The sequence below is a fragment of the Carassius auratus genome, chromosome 1 (genome assembly GCF_003368295.1).
Source record: "Carassius auratus strain Wakin chromosome 1, ASM336829v1, whole genome shotgun sequence".
In the NCBI taxonomy this organism is placed as follows: Eukaryota; Metazoa; Chordata; class Actinopteri; order Cypriniformes; family Cyprinidae; genus Carassius; species Carassius auratus.
Window position 1 is genome coordinate 25,322,384 of NC_039243.1, and position 18,112 is coordinate 25,340,495.

At 39.2% G+C, this 18,112-nt stretch overlaps 1 protein-coding gene across 1 annotated transcript in view; it reads right to left on the reverse strand.

The window, feature by feature from the left end:
* LOC113105601 (protocadherin Fat 1-like) overlaps positions 1-18,112 on the reverse strand; it is a 90,145-nt gene that overhangs the window by 19,055 nt on the left and 52,978 nt on the right. Inside the window, 5 exon segments of the mRNA XM_026266770.1 lie at positions 1,139-1,292; positions 1,745-1,965; positions 2,003-6,034; positions 6,777-6,987; positions 7,254-7,529. Coding sequence (XP_026122555.1) covers positions 1,139-1,292; positions 1,745-1,965; positions 2,003-6,034; positions 6,777-6,987; positions 7,254-7,529 — 4,894 coding nt within the window.

The following is an 18,112-nucleotide window of genomic DNA, read 5'->3' on the forward strand; positions in this document are numbered from 1 at the left end:
GGGAAAGTCACCCTCGGCACAGCAGCCGCCAGCTTTCAGGGGTCTGTTGGCTCGCATGAGAGCACACTTGGCATTGCTAACTTGCAATAATGCTCCTCTTCTTTTTCTCGATGGAACGAAGAGGAAAAAAAGTGAAGAAAATTCTCAGTGCACACCAAACCCACACAGAAGAACAGTAGCGCTCCTTCAGTTTGCGAGCCAGCCTTCCCTGCCTTCACACTCAACCTTATCAAAGAGCCAGTGAGTAGCGCCTTTACAATAGCTTTTGTGTTGTAGCAGTGTGACGCTGTCACAAACCCACTGTTTATTTCTGCTCTCTTTCCGCCTGGAACCGATGTTTAATTCACACAGTTGAGAGACAGTTGATTTGAGTTAATAGCTGAAGTGGGGCAACACTTGAAATGTTTTAGAAAAAAAAAAATTTGAATGTGTTTGTGTGAATAACACAGGCAAGTTAAAAAAAAAAAAAAAAAGGAAAAGTACAACAATATTGGGAAAAGAATTCCATGGTATTCACTGTAAAACAGTCATGAAAGCCTAAGGGTGTACATCCTTCCCTGGAATTACACAAGTAATTAAATTAGAATGTATTCTGGTTTTAAATAGGATGTGTGTTTGACTGTAGGCAAAAGCAAATGATGTTTTAAATGCTCAGTGTGTATGTGGCATTTATTTGTCTGGCTGTCTGGGGTGCGTAAGATTTTTGAATGTTTTAGAAATAAGTCTCTTATGCTCATCAAGGTTGCACTTATTTGATCAAAAATCTATATTAATGTGAATAAAGTGAAATAGTTTATTGAAGGAATAAAAAAAATAGTAATAGTACTATTCATAAAAATAGTTATAGTAAAGAGAAACATTAACAAATTTAAAATAACAGTTTTCTATGTTGTTATATTTTAAAATGTAATTTATTCCTGTGATGGCAAACCAACATTTTCAATAGCCATTACTCTAGCCATTTTAATATGAAGATTTGGTGCTCTATAAACATTTCATATCATTATGAATGCTTAATATTTTGAAGAAACAGTGACACATGTTCTTTCAGGATACTTTAATGTGTGTGTGTGTGTGTACACAGTATTTTAAGTTGATTTGGCCTCTTTGACCTGCACATCCAAATAGTGATGATTACCTGTCTCAGAGTCGATGCTAAAGTGCTCTGATCCGGGCCCTAGTAGCTCGTACGAGATTTGTGCATTGGAACGGATGTCGTCATCTGTGGCGGAGACCTGCAGGATCAGCCTACCAGCAGGGGAGTCCTCCGAGACGCTTTCCATATAGAATGACTGCAAAGAACAGAAAGACACGTGAAAAGCAGAAGTGACTTCACAAATGGGAGGATAAGGCCCAAAAAGAAGAGAGAAAGAAAAGTAAAGAGAAACAGTTTGGTGGTAATTGTGAAGCCAAATTGAAAAGAGGGCTAAAAGATTTTCCCTGCAGGAGTACTATTAAATTAACATTATTCAAAAAGGAACACAATAAATAAAAGAAGCACATTAGCCCTTACAAAACCCACTCACAGTGCTAAATCACTCTCTTTGTTTCTTAAATGCTGCATTTCACATAAGGACCTTTTCAAATCCCTCCTGACATTCTCTCTTTCTCTCTAAGTCTCGTCCCATTTAGCATGCACAGCGGGTAGGCAGCGCCCTCCCCTCAACTGACAAAATCAGACTACATGACATTTTGCTGCAATGCACTGCCCACACTCCCATAAACACAAAACTAACATTCATACCTTCTCACAAATTGGGCTATTGTCATTGGCATCTAAGACCTTGACTTCAACCACAGCCTTGGTTGTGAAGGTCCCGTCAGTGGCCGTAATGTTCAGCAAGTAATTGTCCTTCTCCTCCCTGTCGAGAGGCTTCCGCACAGAGACCTTCCACTCGCCTTGAGTATGCTCAATGCCAAACTGTCCCAAGGGGTCTCCACCTTCAGAGAGCAAACGCAAGAAACGTCAGTCAAACTAATGAATGTGAACAGCAGTTGAAATTATTATTTATGTGTGTGGTTTCCTGCTGTATGTCTAGTAGCTATAGTAATGGCTCAATTTATAACTGCTTATATTTCACAAGTTATTGTGAAATATATGTGCAATGAGTACTCCGCAGCATTCATGAAGTTTATCTTCTTGTTTGCTTGGACTTCCCAACATTAACAGAAAGCGCCGGTGTAATTAAGTGGCAGTGTGACTCACGGTCAAGCTCCTTTAATGTGGTAATCCATCCTGTTTCACTGTTGATGGCAAACAATTCTGCAATGTCCCTTGCCTCTTGGTTGGAATCTAGATTGTAAATCATGTGACCATTAGTGCCAGAGTCCAGGTCAGTGGCCTTCACCTGTATAACAGAGGTGCCACCTGGAAGATTCTCCACAATGAAAGCTTCATAAGGGTTTGACTCAAAGAGCGGTGGATTATCATTGACGTCCTTGACTTGGATACTAATATCCACAGAGGAGACAACTTTGTTACCATCATATTCGCTTTGTGCTTGTAGGGTTAGCAGATACCATTTGGTGCTCTCGTGGTCAAGCTTCTTCTCCAGCTTCAAAGATCCTGAGGTGGGGTCAACTACAAATACCTCATCTTGGTTGCTCTCAGGAGTATTCCCTTCCACCAGGCTGTAAAAGACTGGCTGATCACTTTCAGCTTGAATGACATCTATTTCTGAACCAAGAGGAAGATCTTCATCTATGGCAAACCTGTAGTGGGACTCTATGAACTTTGGCACTGGGACCTCAGGAGCAAGAATCCTGACATAGACTGGAATAACAGAGGACTTAGTAGGATTTCCGCCATCCTTTGCTCTTACAAGAAATGTGTAGAGTTGGTTCTCCAGTCCAATGAGGCTTTCCTTTGTTACAATGACACCACTAAACTGGTGGATTTCAAAATTCTCCTCAACATTGTCTGCGTCTCCTTCAATAGAATAGGTGATGTCTGCATTACTACCTTCATCCATGTCGGACGCTGCAATCTTAAGTATGGTTGTTCCTCTTGGCATGTCGGAAGCAACATTAACTTTGTAATCAGCAGCTCTGAACTGCGGGGCATTATCATTGATATCCGTTAAAATCACATTTACAGTGCAGAAGCCAACTTTTCCACCACCATCTTTAGCGATTAAAGAAATCGGAATCACTTTCTCCAGTGGGTTCTCTCGGTCAAGACTCTCCAAAGTGAAGATCTCTCCATCTTCAGAGATTGAGAACTTGTCTTTAGCAATGTCATTGACTATATGATAGGTGAGTCTTCCATATGTACCCGAGTCCTCATCTGTCGCTTGAGCCTCAGTGACTAATGTTCCAACTGGTGAGTTCTCAAGAAGCTCAACAACATAATCCACCTGGTTGAAAGTAGGATTGTGAAAGTTAGCACTAATAACATTGACCTTCACAATGGCTGAACTTCTGAATACACCATCTGATACAGACACATTGATGTTGTAGAGAGACTCCATATGGGGTTTCCGGTGGTTTGATATGATTATAGCCCCATTGTTTGGATCTATAGCAAAGTTTTGTCCTTCATTTCCTGATATTATTGAGAATTCAAGTTTACCACTATCTGAGTTGTCAGCATCAGAAGCCTGAACCTGGGTGACAAAGTGGCCACGGGGTGCCAGTTCACTGACCGTAGCTTCATAGACATTCTGTGAGAACACTGGAGTGTTGTCGTTAAGGTCCGTTACATCAATTAACACCATGACCTCACTGGAAAGGGCAGGTACTCCACCATCAACTGCTCTAATCATCAGCTTATGTGAGGGTTTTTCTTCATGGTCAAGCATTTGAGTTGTCCAGATTGTGCCTGTGTCACGATCGATGCTAAAGTAATCAGAGCTCTTGTCTTTATCTTTATCTTCAACAATCTGATAAAAGAGCACTTGGTTGTTACCTTTATCAGCATCTGTAGCTGAGACTTGTAATACAGATGTCCCAATTACTGACGCTTCTGAAAGACTTGCATTGTACAATTTGCTATGGAAAACAGGTGGGTTGTCATTAACATCTTCCAAGATTATGTCGACAAAGACTTCAGCTTTGGCACCAGTTAGCGAGTCGGTGGCCCTTATGCTGAGTTTATAGGCTGGGTGGGTCTCGAAATCTAAAGGCTTTACAACCTGAATGACGCCAGTATTGAAGTTGATGGAGAACTGATTGAGAGGGTCCCCTTCTGTAATTGTGTACACTATTTTAGGGCCTTCAGAGTCATTAGCCTGAATGTGTACAACAGGCATTAGTAACGGTATGTTCTCTGGGATCTCCAGACTGTAGAAGGTTTTCTCAAACACAGGCACTGCTTTGTTTACAACCATTATTGGCACTTCAACAGATGAGGAAAGAGCTGGTTCACCTCCATCTCTGGCTACAGCGGTTACTACAAATTCAGTGTTAAGGGAGTCTTTCTCAAGCTTCTTTGTTAGTGAGATTTCACCATCCATGCTGATCTGAACGAACTCATTTTGCTCCTGAAGATGGTAGCTGATCTCAGCATTTCTGTCAATATCTGCATCAACCGCAGTCACTTTTGTGATGATGTGACCCACCTCAGTGTCAACTAGCACCACTGCCTGATAGGGTAAATTGACAAACACAGGTGGGTTGTCATTAACATCCTCTATTATTACAGTCACAAGGACATGGGCTACATCAGATGACTTGTCTTCTCTGGTCACCTCCACCACAATATCAAATACAGCTTGCTCTTCTCGATCAAAGGGTGTGCCTGTAGAGGAGAGTACTCCCGAAGTACGGCTTATTGTGAATCTCTTATCAGGGTTCAGAATTGTATAAAACAAAGGTTCATTGACTTGGTTTCCCACTGCAGCAATTACAGCTAAAGTCTTTTTCTCTACGGAATTTTCTGGTACAAAGACCTTGTATGATTCTTGGGTGAACCTCAGAGTGCTTTCCTTATTCTCTCTGACATTTATTTTTACCAAAGCTGTTTTAGAAAACCTGCCATCAGAAACCCTAACTTTGAGCTCATACCTGCTTCTAAGCTGAGTGACATTTCGAATAGTGATAACCCCTGTGACCGGGTCCATTTTAAACTTCTCTCCAATATTGCCTTCGACAGTAGAGAAAAACAGCCTTGAATTTGGACCAGAGTCTGTATCTGTGGCATTGACAGTGATCACTTCCACTCCTTTGTAAGTTGGCACTAAGACTGTGGTTTCATATAGATCTTGGCTGAACTGAGGCGGGCAGTCATTGACATCCAGGATCTCAATAGTCACGTTAGCAGCCTTCTCTGCAAAATGACGGGGGATTCCCATGTCGTGGACTTGAACAGAAAAGTGAAACACAGATCTTTGCTCATAATCCAATTCACTGATGGTTCTGATTGAACCAGTACTAGAGTCGATGGCAAAGTAATTATGGGCAAAGGGCTCAACAATCTGATAGACCAGCCTAGAGTTCGTATCATGGTCAGTGTCTACAGCACGGATGACAAGTGGTGTGTTGTCTTTGGTGAGGACTACACTGTTGACTGGAGAAGACTCGCTGACCATTCCAGTGAACTCATCTTGAATAAATACAGGTGCATTATCATTTTCATCCTTCAAGTGAATCAGCAGAGTAGTGTTACTAGCCAGACCAGCCATGTTGGTTCCCTGAATGGTTAGTTTGTATGAAGGAATATTCTCATAATCCAAAACCGAATGGGTCACAACGACTCCAGAGTTGGGGTTGATGTCAAATGCTCCATTCACATTTCCGTCTTTGATCTGATAGAACACTGATGATTGGCTGTTGGCTGTAACCAGACTCACAAATGCTCCAGGCCGAGCGGTTTCGCTGACTTCTGCAGAAAACTCCTTCCCTGCAAATTTAGGGATGGCATTGTCGGAAATAGTGACAGTTAAGTCAACAGAAGCAGTAGCACTAAGTGGTGGTGTGCCTTTGTCAGAAGCTTTCACAGTTAGCTCAAATCGGTTCCTGTTGCTACGGTCCAGCTCCTTTGCCACAGTGATAGTGCCCAGGACAGGATCAATAGCAAATGAATTTCCCACGTTTCCTAGGAAGGAATATGACAAAGATGCATTAAACACTTGCTAAAAGGATTAGATTTTACTTTTGTGAACTCTTTAGAACTCATTAATTTAAACATTCCGTCAAACTGCTTTAAAGACTAAATAAAATAATAAGGGAATAAAATGGATGCACTGATTTAAAGTTAAAAATGTAATATTTTTCTTAGTATAAATGTTTGTTTTGCTTTATCTATAATGAATATTTGAGTTTGTCAAGGAAAGGAACCATCTATATTTGACCAATCAGCTGCCTGCACGTCAATCAATCAGTATGTGATCTGAACAATGTTTGCTGTCTCGTGCACACAAATACACACACACACACACACACACACACACACACACACACAGTACATTTCAATTAGCTTCTGTAATCTCAGACATTACAAATATGTGCATTCTCAAAAGGCCACTTGGCGTCATATCTGTGCTATGCACTGCTCAGTTTCAAAACGCTCACACTTCGGTGGACTGAAGGACCCTTGGCTGCCACATTCAATATCTCCCACATTTTTGACTTAAGTGGCTAGCAAGGGCAGCTCCTGTGGATCTCCTAGCAATATCCCAATTTAAAACAAATATATGATAGGCTTAGAAACTTTGTCTGTTTCTACTTAGTTGCCTTTTCAATGTTTAGGCATTTCATACATCATATGTATAAAATATGTAGTTTCCTGGACAAACTGGATAAAAGTCAAGGGCAATGAAATCAATCAGATGGATTACCTGACTCAATGCTATAGATGATCTCAGCATTCTGCCCTTTGTCTTTGTCAAGAGCAGAGACCTGAAGCACTGCAGAGCCGATTGCAGCAGACTCAAACACACGGCCCACATATGGTGCACCAGAGAACCAAGGTGCATTGTCATTGGTGTCCTGCACATTTACAATCACACGCACCAGGTTCCGCTTCACAGGAATGTCCTGATCTCGTACCTGCAGTGAGGAGAGGATAGGCATATAATAGAGCAATTCTCCAATAATTTCAACACTTTGATTACAAGCTTATGTGAAACACATCAAACACTTTACATGCAAGTCCTTAGGAGATTCACCTCCATGTCGACTGAATTAAAGGGAGAACAAACTGCCACGATACTTTATAGTAAATGATGGCTGTCTGGCTAACATTTCTAAATCAGACAGAAAAATCAATTATACAGATGATGTTGTAAATTAGGTTGCAGACCGCATGATCTCACCATGACAGTTAGAGTATGTTGGTGCATGGTTTCGTGGTCTAGTTTCTCTGCAGTGTACAACACGCCGGTTCCAGGATCTAGTCTGAACTTGCGTAGACTGAATGGGTCAGTGCTGCTCAGGAGCGTGTAGGTTAGCTTGTTCTTCTCATCCTGGTCTGTAGCTGAAACCTGTAACACCTCTGTGTCAGGTGAGGTATCTTCAGGGACATTCACTTCATACTTGGACTTAGAGAACTGCGGGCGATGATTGTTGGTGTCGATCACTTTAATAAGAACCTGTAAATACAAACAAAAAATAAACAGTTTAGAAACTGCTTGTGTCAGGTTAAATTTTAAGTATATTACTATAATTAGTGATAACATCATTGGTATTCCATGATGAATGAATAAAAAAACCATAACATACACTAAACAAGTAAAATATCTGGCTAACAGAGATCATTGTAAATGGGGTAAAATAAACCAAGCAAGAGACTTACTGTGTCCTAAATGTATCAATGCTATTAAAAGATCCATTACAACACCCATAAACCTGGAATATAACTGTTAATTTATGAAACAGAGCGGAAGATCAGTGAGACGGTTAGGACAGGCCAGTCTAACATCCATCTAGTTGTTTAATGAGGTTGACAGGTGAGTTTATCTTTTTACGTTTTTTTATTACGTTTTAGTGCAACTTATTTCCAAAAGGATGAAAACCTCACATCTCTGTATCTGTCAGATCAAATGTGCTTAAATTCATTCTCTTTAAGGCACCCCATCCAAAGCCATCAAAGCACCGCTTTTGCAACAAATGAATCGCTTTCAACAATATTTCTACACAATTACTACTAGACTTCAAATCACCTGCTGTGGGCAAGGTTATGCCGAATCTGTAGGTCTCTGCTTGTTCAGAAGGACTGTAATGACTTTGTGCAACATTGAATGAAGTGTAATAGTTATCTGCTTAAGTCTTGACGGAATAATTTTTTTTATGGAGATAAAGTTATGCTCAGGATTTATGTTTTCGGGATAGGGACTCGTTTGGACCCAATAATGGTGATGTGTGACATCAGATTTAACATCCAAATTCAGTCTATTTGCTGAATATCTGTCAGTTCCCACATTAAATATAATGCTGTGCTGTCTGATCAACATGATTCACCAGCCTAATTAAATAGCACTTCTTTTAGTCATATTAGTCAATTACTAGTTGTTCAGACTACACACAGACAAGCTGATTAAAAAATGTGCACATCATGACATTGAATTTAATTTATGCTTGCTGTCGCATACCTCAGGGGATCATAACTCTTGTCACAGCTCCTTTGATATTGACCTGATCAATACCAGTAATAGCTCAGGCAATAATATAAATGTCTGGTTACTTATGACTTGCATTCACCAATTACTGTTAGCAAACCAACGTGAATTCAAATGAGTTGTGGCTGGTTGTGATAACATTCCATGTCGACATTTTCTTTGGTTAGGAATGATTGTATCGGGAATGCAGAAGGATGTGTTTCATTAACAGATTAAAGTCCTACAGCGAATGAAATGCCAAGGTTATTCCACTGCATACTTATGAGCGTTTTGACTTTTTAGCAATTCTCAATACACACACTTCCTGTACATAGGCTAATGCACTAATTCAATTTATAAGCTGTCATTATGAAACACATAAATTGTGCTCACACATTTATCGTCATCTTTTTTCCCAGGGTTGTTTTTAATATATTTTTTTTTATCAAAGTAAACCATCTGTCTATTTGACTTCCGGGTGAGGATTAGTGAATAGCCAGGAGGCTCAACACTCAACACAACCAGAGCAATTGAACAGAAGTGTATAATGTGTGTGAGCATACATAAACTGTGCTCATACAATCAAATTGTTTTATAAAACTAGGATATAGAACAAAAAAGGTGAAATGCATTGTCTAGTTAGAGTTAGGCATGCGTGCCAGACATCAGGGGGCGCTGTTTTACATGAAACAAATAAAAGCACAGAGAAGTGGATCCACTGATTCAAAGCAGAATCCTCACAAATGGATGGGCCACATATGTGCTCCACTAGTCACATATGTTTTCAAATGACTGGTTGGGAGTGAAAGTTGGAGTATGTGAGAGGATTTCGGTATATCTCAGAGTGATAACTGAAGGAATCTATCTAGCAGCAAATGTACAAGAGAGCATTAACTAGAAAGCCTGATGCTTGGTTTCGAGAATAATTTTTGCGTACAAACATTTGAGATTCTCATATACCTTAATATATCTTTTGGCTGAGTGGCTATGCTAAGACAGTCATATATCAATATATATCAATACATTAGAACCTTAATAATATTTTATTACTGTGCACATAATCCTAATAGAGTTGTATTACTGAAGAAGAAGCATGTCATCTATACTGGAACTGATGATTGGTTCTTTTGCACTTTATCCACAGTTTCAGTTACAATCGTTATATTATACAGTGATACATCACTATGTGCTGAATCACAGTGTGCCTATGTTTCAATATATTTTGAAATTTAATTTATTCCTGTGATGATAATGCTGAATTTTCCGTTTCATTATTCCAGCCTTAAGTGTCACATAATCATTCCAATATGCAGATTTTGTGCTCAAGAAACATTTCTTATTACCACAATAGCTGAAAAGAGATTTAAAATAGATTTTTCTGAACAATGTAAGAGTCTTTACTGACACTTTCGATCAATGTAATGCATCCTTGCGGAATAAAAGTTTAAATTCTTACTGACCTAAAACTTAATAAATAAGATAAAATAAGAATAAGAATAATAAAAAAAGATGTGTTAAAATGCTGATTCACTCTAACCTTTTGCAATGGGTTTGAACAATTCATAAGGCATAATCACTGTCAAATTTGTTGTTTTTCACTTTGGAACATATATCTCTCAACCATGTTAGACGAATATAGCCAAAAATAACTATTTAAAACATGGCTGTTATCTGTTACTTGCTCTCAGATCAAGATTAGCCCATGTGGGTGTGAGTGTGGGTAACTGACAGCATCAGCATGTCCCCTGTCCCTGAAGAACATATTTGGTTTTATCGAATGTCAAAAGGTCAGAGAAGAGAATCTTTGCCTTTTTTTATCTTCTCTTGCCTACTTTCTCACACCTCACCCTGGAGACGTGCCACCTGGCCCTGGCAGCCTGGCTCCTTTTTGTGTAATTCATGCCAGCACAGACAGTCAGCTGAAAGCACTGGTGTAAACAGACGAAGCTTGTAGCCTCTATTTGTTTATATCCTGCCTGCTTTACACGATGTTTAGAAGCAGCACGATAGGCTTCACGACTGGGATTGTAAATGTATGGGAAAAAACTCAAAGGAACTCCACTAATGTATAACACACAGAGAAAGAAGGACAGATGGAGGGATTCGAAAGGAAGTGGTGAGTGAGGGAGTGATTAAAGAAAGAAAGATCAGAGAGTGTGAATGACAGATGAAGAAGGATGCGCGTGTGAAAGACAGAAAAGGAGAAAGATGTGGAAGAGAAATGAGGCACAATAAGAGCGAGAAAGGCAGAAAGGACTGGAAGATCTGTGTGTGTGAATGAGATATACATACACATACATCAGATGATCCCTAAGGGGGCTATTCCAGAAGCTAGCAGCCTGTTAGTGAAGAGAAATTCCTGTTACAAACTCCTACCTCTTAGACTATGCATGAAAACGCATTTCCTCCCACACATGGACATGTGATAGACTGGTTTAAAGCAATTCAGATGCAACAACATATATATTAGTGTTGGGGGATATGGTCATTTTGCAAATCGTCATATCATCAGCCAGTGAGATCGACGATACACGATATTATCGTGCATGAGTGAAGCAAGAGAGAGACTCTTTGTTCTCATCATAGAATAACTATTTTGTGTTTTAAACCATGCAGGTGCGAGAGAGAGCCTATGGAGTCACCAATAATCAAAAATATATACTTTCAAACATACTGATAAACTAACATTAAATATAATAATACTGTACTTAAAACAGCTAGTTCACATATAGTAGGACGAACTGTTACACGGAAGTTATAATGTTCTGTAAAACCAGTCAACGGTGAAAATCAATAGTAGATTTAATTTAAAGTCCAACAGTTTAACACTAATATTGGACATAGACGAACATGTTAAATATAAAGTATTTAAAACAGGTAAGTTCATATATTTGGAGTAAAGTTAAATTGAACTGATGCATCAGTCATACAGCGCTCCAGACCGTGCGCCCCATGACGAGACCGATGCACCGCCACAGAAACAAGTAGACGGATTCTGACATAACTGTGGCATTAAACTCAGTCAGTGAGGGGTCGTTTAAAATATATAGGCCGTTCAGATTACTTGTTAAAGTGCAATGAAATACCTTACATCTGCAGACGATGTACAGTATTGTTCAAAATAATAGCAGTACAATGTGACTAACCAGAATAATCAAGGTTTTTCGTATATTTTTTTATTGCTACGTGGCAAACAAGTTACCAGTAGGTTCAGTAGATTCTCAGAAAACAAATGAGACCCAGCATTCATGATATGCACGCTCTTAAGGCTGTGCAATTGGGCAATTAGTTGAATTAGTTGAAAGGGGTGTGTTCAAAAAAATAGCAGTGTGGCATTCAATCACTGAGGTCATCAATTTTGTGAAGAAACAGGTGTGAATCAGGTGGCCCCTATTTAAGGATGAAGCCAACACTTGTTGAACATGCATTTGAAAGCTGAGGAAAATGGGTCGTTCAAGACATTGTTCAGAAGAACAGCGTACTTTGATTAAAAAGTTGATTAGAGAGGGGAAAACCTATAAAGAGGTGCAAAAAATGATAGGCTGTTAAGCTAAAATGATCTCCAATGCCTTAAAATGGAGAGCAAAACCAGAGAGACGTGGAAGAAAACGGAAGACAACCATCAAAATGGATAGAAGAATAACCAGAATGGCAAAGGCTCAGCCAATGATCACCTCCAGGATGATCAAAGACAGTCTGGAGTTACCTGTAAGTACTGTGACAGTTAGAAGATGTCTGTGTGAAGCTAATCTATTTTCAAGAATCCCCCGCAAAGTCCCTCTGTTAAAAAAAAGGCATGTGCAGAAGAGGTTACAATTTGCCAAAGAACACATCAACTGGCCTAAAGAGAAATGGAGGAACATTTTGTGGACTGATGAGAGTAAAATTGTTCTTTTTGGGTCCAAGGGCCACAGGCAGTTTGTGAGACGACCCCCAAACTCTGAATTCAAGCCACAGTACACAGTGAAGACAGTGAAGCATGGAGGTGCAAGCATCATGATATGGGCATGTTTCTCCTACTATGGTGTTGGGCCTATTTATCGCATACCAGGGATCATGGATCAGTTTGTATATGTTAAAATACTTGAAGAGGTCATGTTGCCCTATGCTGAAGAGGACATGCCCTTGAAATGGTTGTTTCAACAAGACAATGACCCAAAACACACTAGTAAACGGGCAAAGTCTTGGTTCCAAACCAACAAAATTAATGTTATTGAGTGGCCAGCCCAATCTCCAGACCTTAATCCAATTGAGAACTTGTGGGGTGATATCAAAAATGCTGTTTCTGAAGCAAAACCAAGAAATGTGAATGAATTGTGGAATGTTGTTAAAGAATCATGGAGTGGAATAACAGCTGAGAGGTGCCACAAGTTGGTTGACTCCATGCCACACAGATGTCAAGCAGTTTTAAAAAACTGTGGTCATACAACTAAATATTAGTTTAGTGATTCACAGGATTGCTAAATCCCAGAAAAAAAAATGTTTGTACAAAATAGTTTTGAGTTTGTACAGTCAAAGGTAGACACTGCTATTTTTTTGAACACACCCCTTTCAACTAATTGCCCAATTGCACAGCCTTAAGAGCGTGCATATCATGAATGCTGGGTCTTGTTTGTTTTCTGACAATCTACTGAACCTACTGGTAACTTGTTTGCCACGTAGCAATAAAAAATATACTAAAAACCTTGATTATTCTGGTTAGTCACATTGTACTGCTATTATTTTGAACAAGACTGTACGTCTGTTTGTGGATGGAGATCAGTCGATCTCTAATGCTTGACCCTTGTGGTCACTCCAATGCCTTGTTTTTCTGAATGAAGGTGGTACTTAATCACGAGCATGCACATACCTAGAAAACTCTCTTATGCAATTATGAATGCTATTTATTGGAATTAACATAATTCTTATACCAAGCACATAAGTATTGTGGCATGCACAGTTAAGGTTTGAGGTCAGTACTGAGACTTTTATTCAGTAAATATGCATTAAATAAAGTGTCACAGTAACATGTCACAGGGGCACTGTCCACCCAGATCCTCATATTTCTTTGTATGTGACTCGTCTTAGAGAAAATAACACACAAGAGTTGCCACACATTCTCTCAGAAGGCCTAAAATAGGATTACACCCAGCATACATTTTCATCACCCTCTGCATTCATTTCTTCCCTTCCAAAATAATCATAATCCCTCATTGCCTGTCTGAAATGTGGTACTTCTGTTGAGATTGGGGTGAAAGAGAGATAAAAAAAGAGTGGAGATAAATGACAAAAACATTGAAAATAGAGCATGGGGAAGGTCTAGCAAGCCCATGTGGAATACACATGACTTTGATTTAAACAAAGATATGCTGCTCCACAAGGAGGAGATATCTAATCACTTCAGCAGAGGGTCACTAGACATACAAAGGCAAAAGCAGAGCCTGAAAGCAGATTTGTGATTAAAAATGTGTTTTTGGTGAGTTGCAAGGGCAAACAGATTCATACAAATAAATCAAACAAATAAATCAAATCCTCTCCTTGTCAGTTGTAATCTGCTTAAGATTGTGTTTTCTTTCAAACACAGCTTGATATAGTTGCAGATGTACTCGCTGGGTGACACACTGAAATTGACTTTGGCTATGAGAAGCACTTGTTAGCATCCAAATACAACAAGGTTCCAAACTCATTGGTTGTTCAATGAAGAAATCAAATATGAAACAAGCATCAAATGGGTTATATTACCCATCCATCTTTCTCTTGATCTGTAAAGCGAGATGAAAACCTGCAAGCGTGCATTTAATATCGTCTCTTTAATTTTAGGAGCAAATATTTGCCTGATTTGTTCGTTTGGCCTTGTTTTTTTTTTCCAACACCTGCCTGAGAGTTTACAGAGATATTTGGAAGTGTTGAGTAGAAACTGTCTTTTGTCATTACTAATTAGCCAGCAAACTGAAAACTCCTGTCAGGGTGGTCTAATGTACGGAGGATGTGTGCAAAGGAAAAACAAACTGTCTCTTCCCTAGTTTAGTACAGTCAGACCTGTACTGAAGCACAAGCTATAGGTTCCGAAATTCAATAGGAGTTTCAGTTAGAAGGTGAGTTATATATCCATTTCATATTTCATCACAAAAAAGATAAAATAAAGTAAGAAATTATATTTTTATTCTAATTCTATTTACTATTTTATAATATCAGATTTTTGATCTCTGACATCATTTTAAATGGGTCATATAATACAATGTCAATTATTTATTTTTCTTTAGAGTGTTACAAGCTGATTGTGAATAGACAAGATTCCTTAAGTTGCAAAGATTAAAGTCTCAAACCCAAAGAGATATTCTTTATAAAAGCTAAAGACTCTTTCACGCACTCCTAAAACGCTTCATTTAAACACGCCCCCACACGTCTACATCACTGTGTGGGAAGATTTGCATAACACTACCCAAATGTTCACACAAAGAAAGAAGCAGTAACTATTATTCTTGCTGTTGCATTGTTGTTGCTGCCGCCATGTTGTGGAGATGCTGTGTGTTTTATTGTGAAAGCGAAACTACTTTGTTCGGTCTGCCAAAAGAAGACAAAACTAGAAATCAGTGGTTAAGTTGTAATTACAAAACTGTTCTAGAAAAGTTCAACTCCAATATTCAGATGTGTGCAATGCATTTTACAGAAGACGAGGACTGTTTAATGGGAGAGCAGCCTACCATGCCAGTGTTCTGACACATAATGCTGACTAACAGCCTGTAAGTATGTTTTCATATTTCATATTGCCACTGATGACTCAAACACCAGTTTTGAGCAGTGTAGAGTAGCGCATGTTGTTCGTAATTTCTCTGATCACAAATGCAGACACGGTTTTATGTTTACACGGCACAATGCAACGCAACACATAGAAAAAGACAACATGTAATAAGTATTATAATCCATAATTATGTCCCCACTGGATGCTACAAATGCCTAGTTTGTAATGGGTTTTATTGTTTTTGTCTCGTTGCACATGGACACGGCATCACAGTATGGTGAGTGGCGTAAAACTTCTGTCACATGCTTGAGGTATTTGGCCAAACACAAAGCAATTGATAGCTGACCAATCTGAGCACACCTCACTTTTCACAATGATGAGCTTTGTAAAAATCAATGCGTTTCAGAAAGACGGGGCATATGACTGTACAGAAACAATAAATGTACAATATGTACAGAAACAATAATGTACAGTATGTGGAAAATAGTGAGTTTTTTCAACCTTAAACTGCATAAACACATTTAATTACACCAAATACACAAAAGAATGTTATTTTGGGGCGAAATCTGAACCACATTAGTTGTGAGAATCACCCAAAAGCTCTTGTCTGTTGTTGATTTTCAGTATTACAAAAGATTTTAATATCAGTTTTTATTACAGGGGACACGATCACTGATCTAGAGCCAGTTTAATGTTTCCCATCAAAGCCTCAATCGTCATAGGTCAACAAATTCAACTGAATTATTACAACATCAACATGATAAACCCAACAGCAAAAGAGTCATAAATCCAAAAAATCTGTGCACAAGCAGGTCCAGACAAAACCAGACGCAGGGCACTGAAATCTGCACTCTGTGCCCCTTGAATGTGACTGTAACTGATTTGACTTGAAAGGTTTTAAGGCCCAACAATGGCTTCAGATTAAGCAGGGGATGCTTTGAAGGGCTGCAGTGCAAAGGCTCACAGTGTCATGTCACTGTCTTTATGTTTGGAAATTTCATCAATAAGAAGGAGAGTGAGTCGGATGGTGGGGGCTTCGGTTCAGGATATTCGTGGCAGTTAATTTTGCGTGCAGGAATGTATATATGTGGTGGAATCATTGGCCACAGTGGTCTGCTTGATCACAAGAGAGTTCTGACAGTGTTGGCTAAACATATCCTGGGAAGGGGGCTGGGGAGCAGGTTACAATGCGGGCTCTGTTCAAAAGAGTGAGTGCACAAACACAGCCCTCAATCAGACAGCCTCAGTGACCTCTTTAGGACCATATGCAAAGATTTACTCATGATCCAACAGGAAATCAGCACATAAACTGTGCAAGCTGTTTGGAGGCGATATAATTGATGAAGGAATGACCAGGGGCAACGTGTTTTACACTTCCATAACTCACTGACTACTACAATCCTACCTGCTAATTCTTCTAGAAGAAAAATAAAAAAAATGATATGTGCCAGCAGTAACTTTTCTATTAACAAACTTATAATGACAAAGATGAGGTCATATTATTTAAGTAAATTAGTGGTGGGCATAGATTAATTTTTTTAATCTAGATTAATCTCACTGTGATCTAGATTAAAATGGCTAATTCGAATTCTGCCGAAGGAATTCAGAATATGTGTGCTACCCAAATAAAATCGACAAACAGTAAGTCTTTGAGAAGGGGTTTATCAAGCTAGGTGCTGCATTAGAAAAGGGGCTGATCTCCTGTTTCCAAAATGCATCACAAAATGCTTGAAAAAGCTGTAAACTAATTCCACATTGCACAAGGTGCAAACAACCTTACGCCTGTTTCACACATACTCCGTCTGCAATGCGTATGTGTTGCATATTTTTTCACGCACCCATGTTAACAGATTCCAGTTGCGTTCCAGTAGCGGTGCATCTGCAGCAGTGCAGCGATCGTTTACGTACCGAGTAGTGAACTGCAAACACGTCCTGTGTGAAAGCACATTAAGTCCGTGCTGCACCACATACGTAATGCACACGGACTGCATACGCACTGCAGACGGAGTATGTGTGAAACAGGCGTGAGCAGGGCCGTAGCTGGGGTCAGCGGGGACCTGGTGAAGGTTGTACCAGTGGGCCCTGTTTAAAATTGATCAATTTGTATGTTCATTTACTTTTATTTATTTGTGCTATTTAGACAATGTTTAAGTTTTTTTCAAGTTTGTAGGTGTCAAGGTACAGAAACCAAATAATAAAATGTAAAATAGCACTGGATAGTCTTCAATGTAAAAATGAAATATACAATCAAACCTACATTTATTCAGACACCTTCAACATTTCTCACATTATTACAGTTTTGCTATATATATATCAACAATTATATCTGGTGTCTGAATAATTTTTGGTTTGACTGTTAAAACTACAAAGTAATTCAGTCAAGAACAGTGAGTGATTTTCATTTTCATTTTCCTGGATTAACATTACAGCAGCCAGTAGCTAAATTAGGCGCGGTCCCTTTAAGAGACGATGAACGCATCCAATATAATACACATCCCATTTTTTTCATCAACAGTTTACTTGCACTTTAGAAATAACTGACAGTTTTTTCGAGCATTATTTCCAAGGTGGATATTTTGATATAATTTGTATGTATTTGTCGGCACGAGCAAAAATAAGCAAATTCGATATTCAAGTGTTTTGAGACGCCTTTCTCTGCGTGAGCCCTGAACACCAGAACACCGCGATGCTGAATTGGGCTCTTTCACATCTTTTTGTTTGTTCAAACTGTGATTTGTAATTGTTTGTTCAGGTGCAGGAGGGACTTCGAGGAGAACTTCGCAGAAGAGAGCTTGGTTCAGTGTCACTGTCCGTGATACGCTTCTCTCTCTCTCGTGTGCACCGAACACAGTGCGCG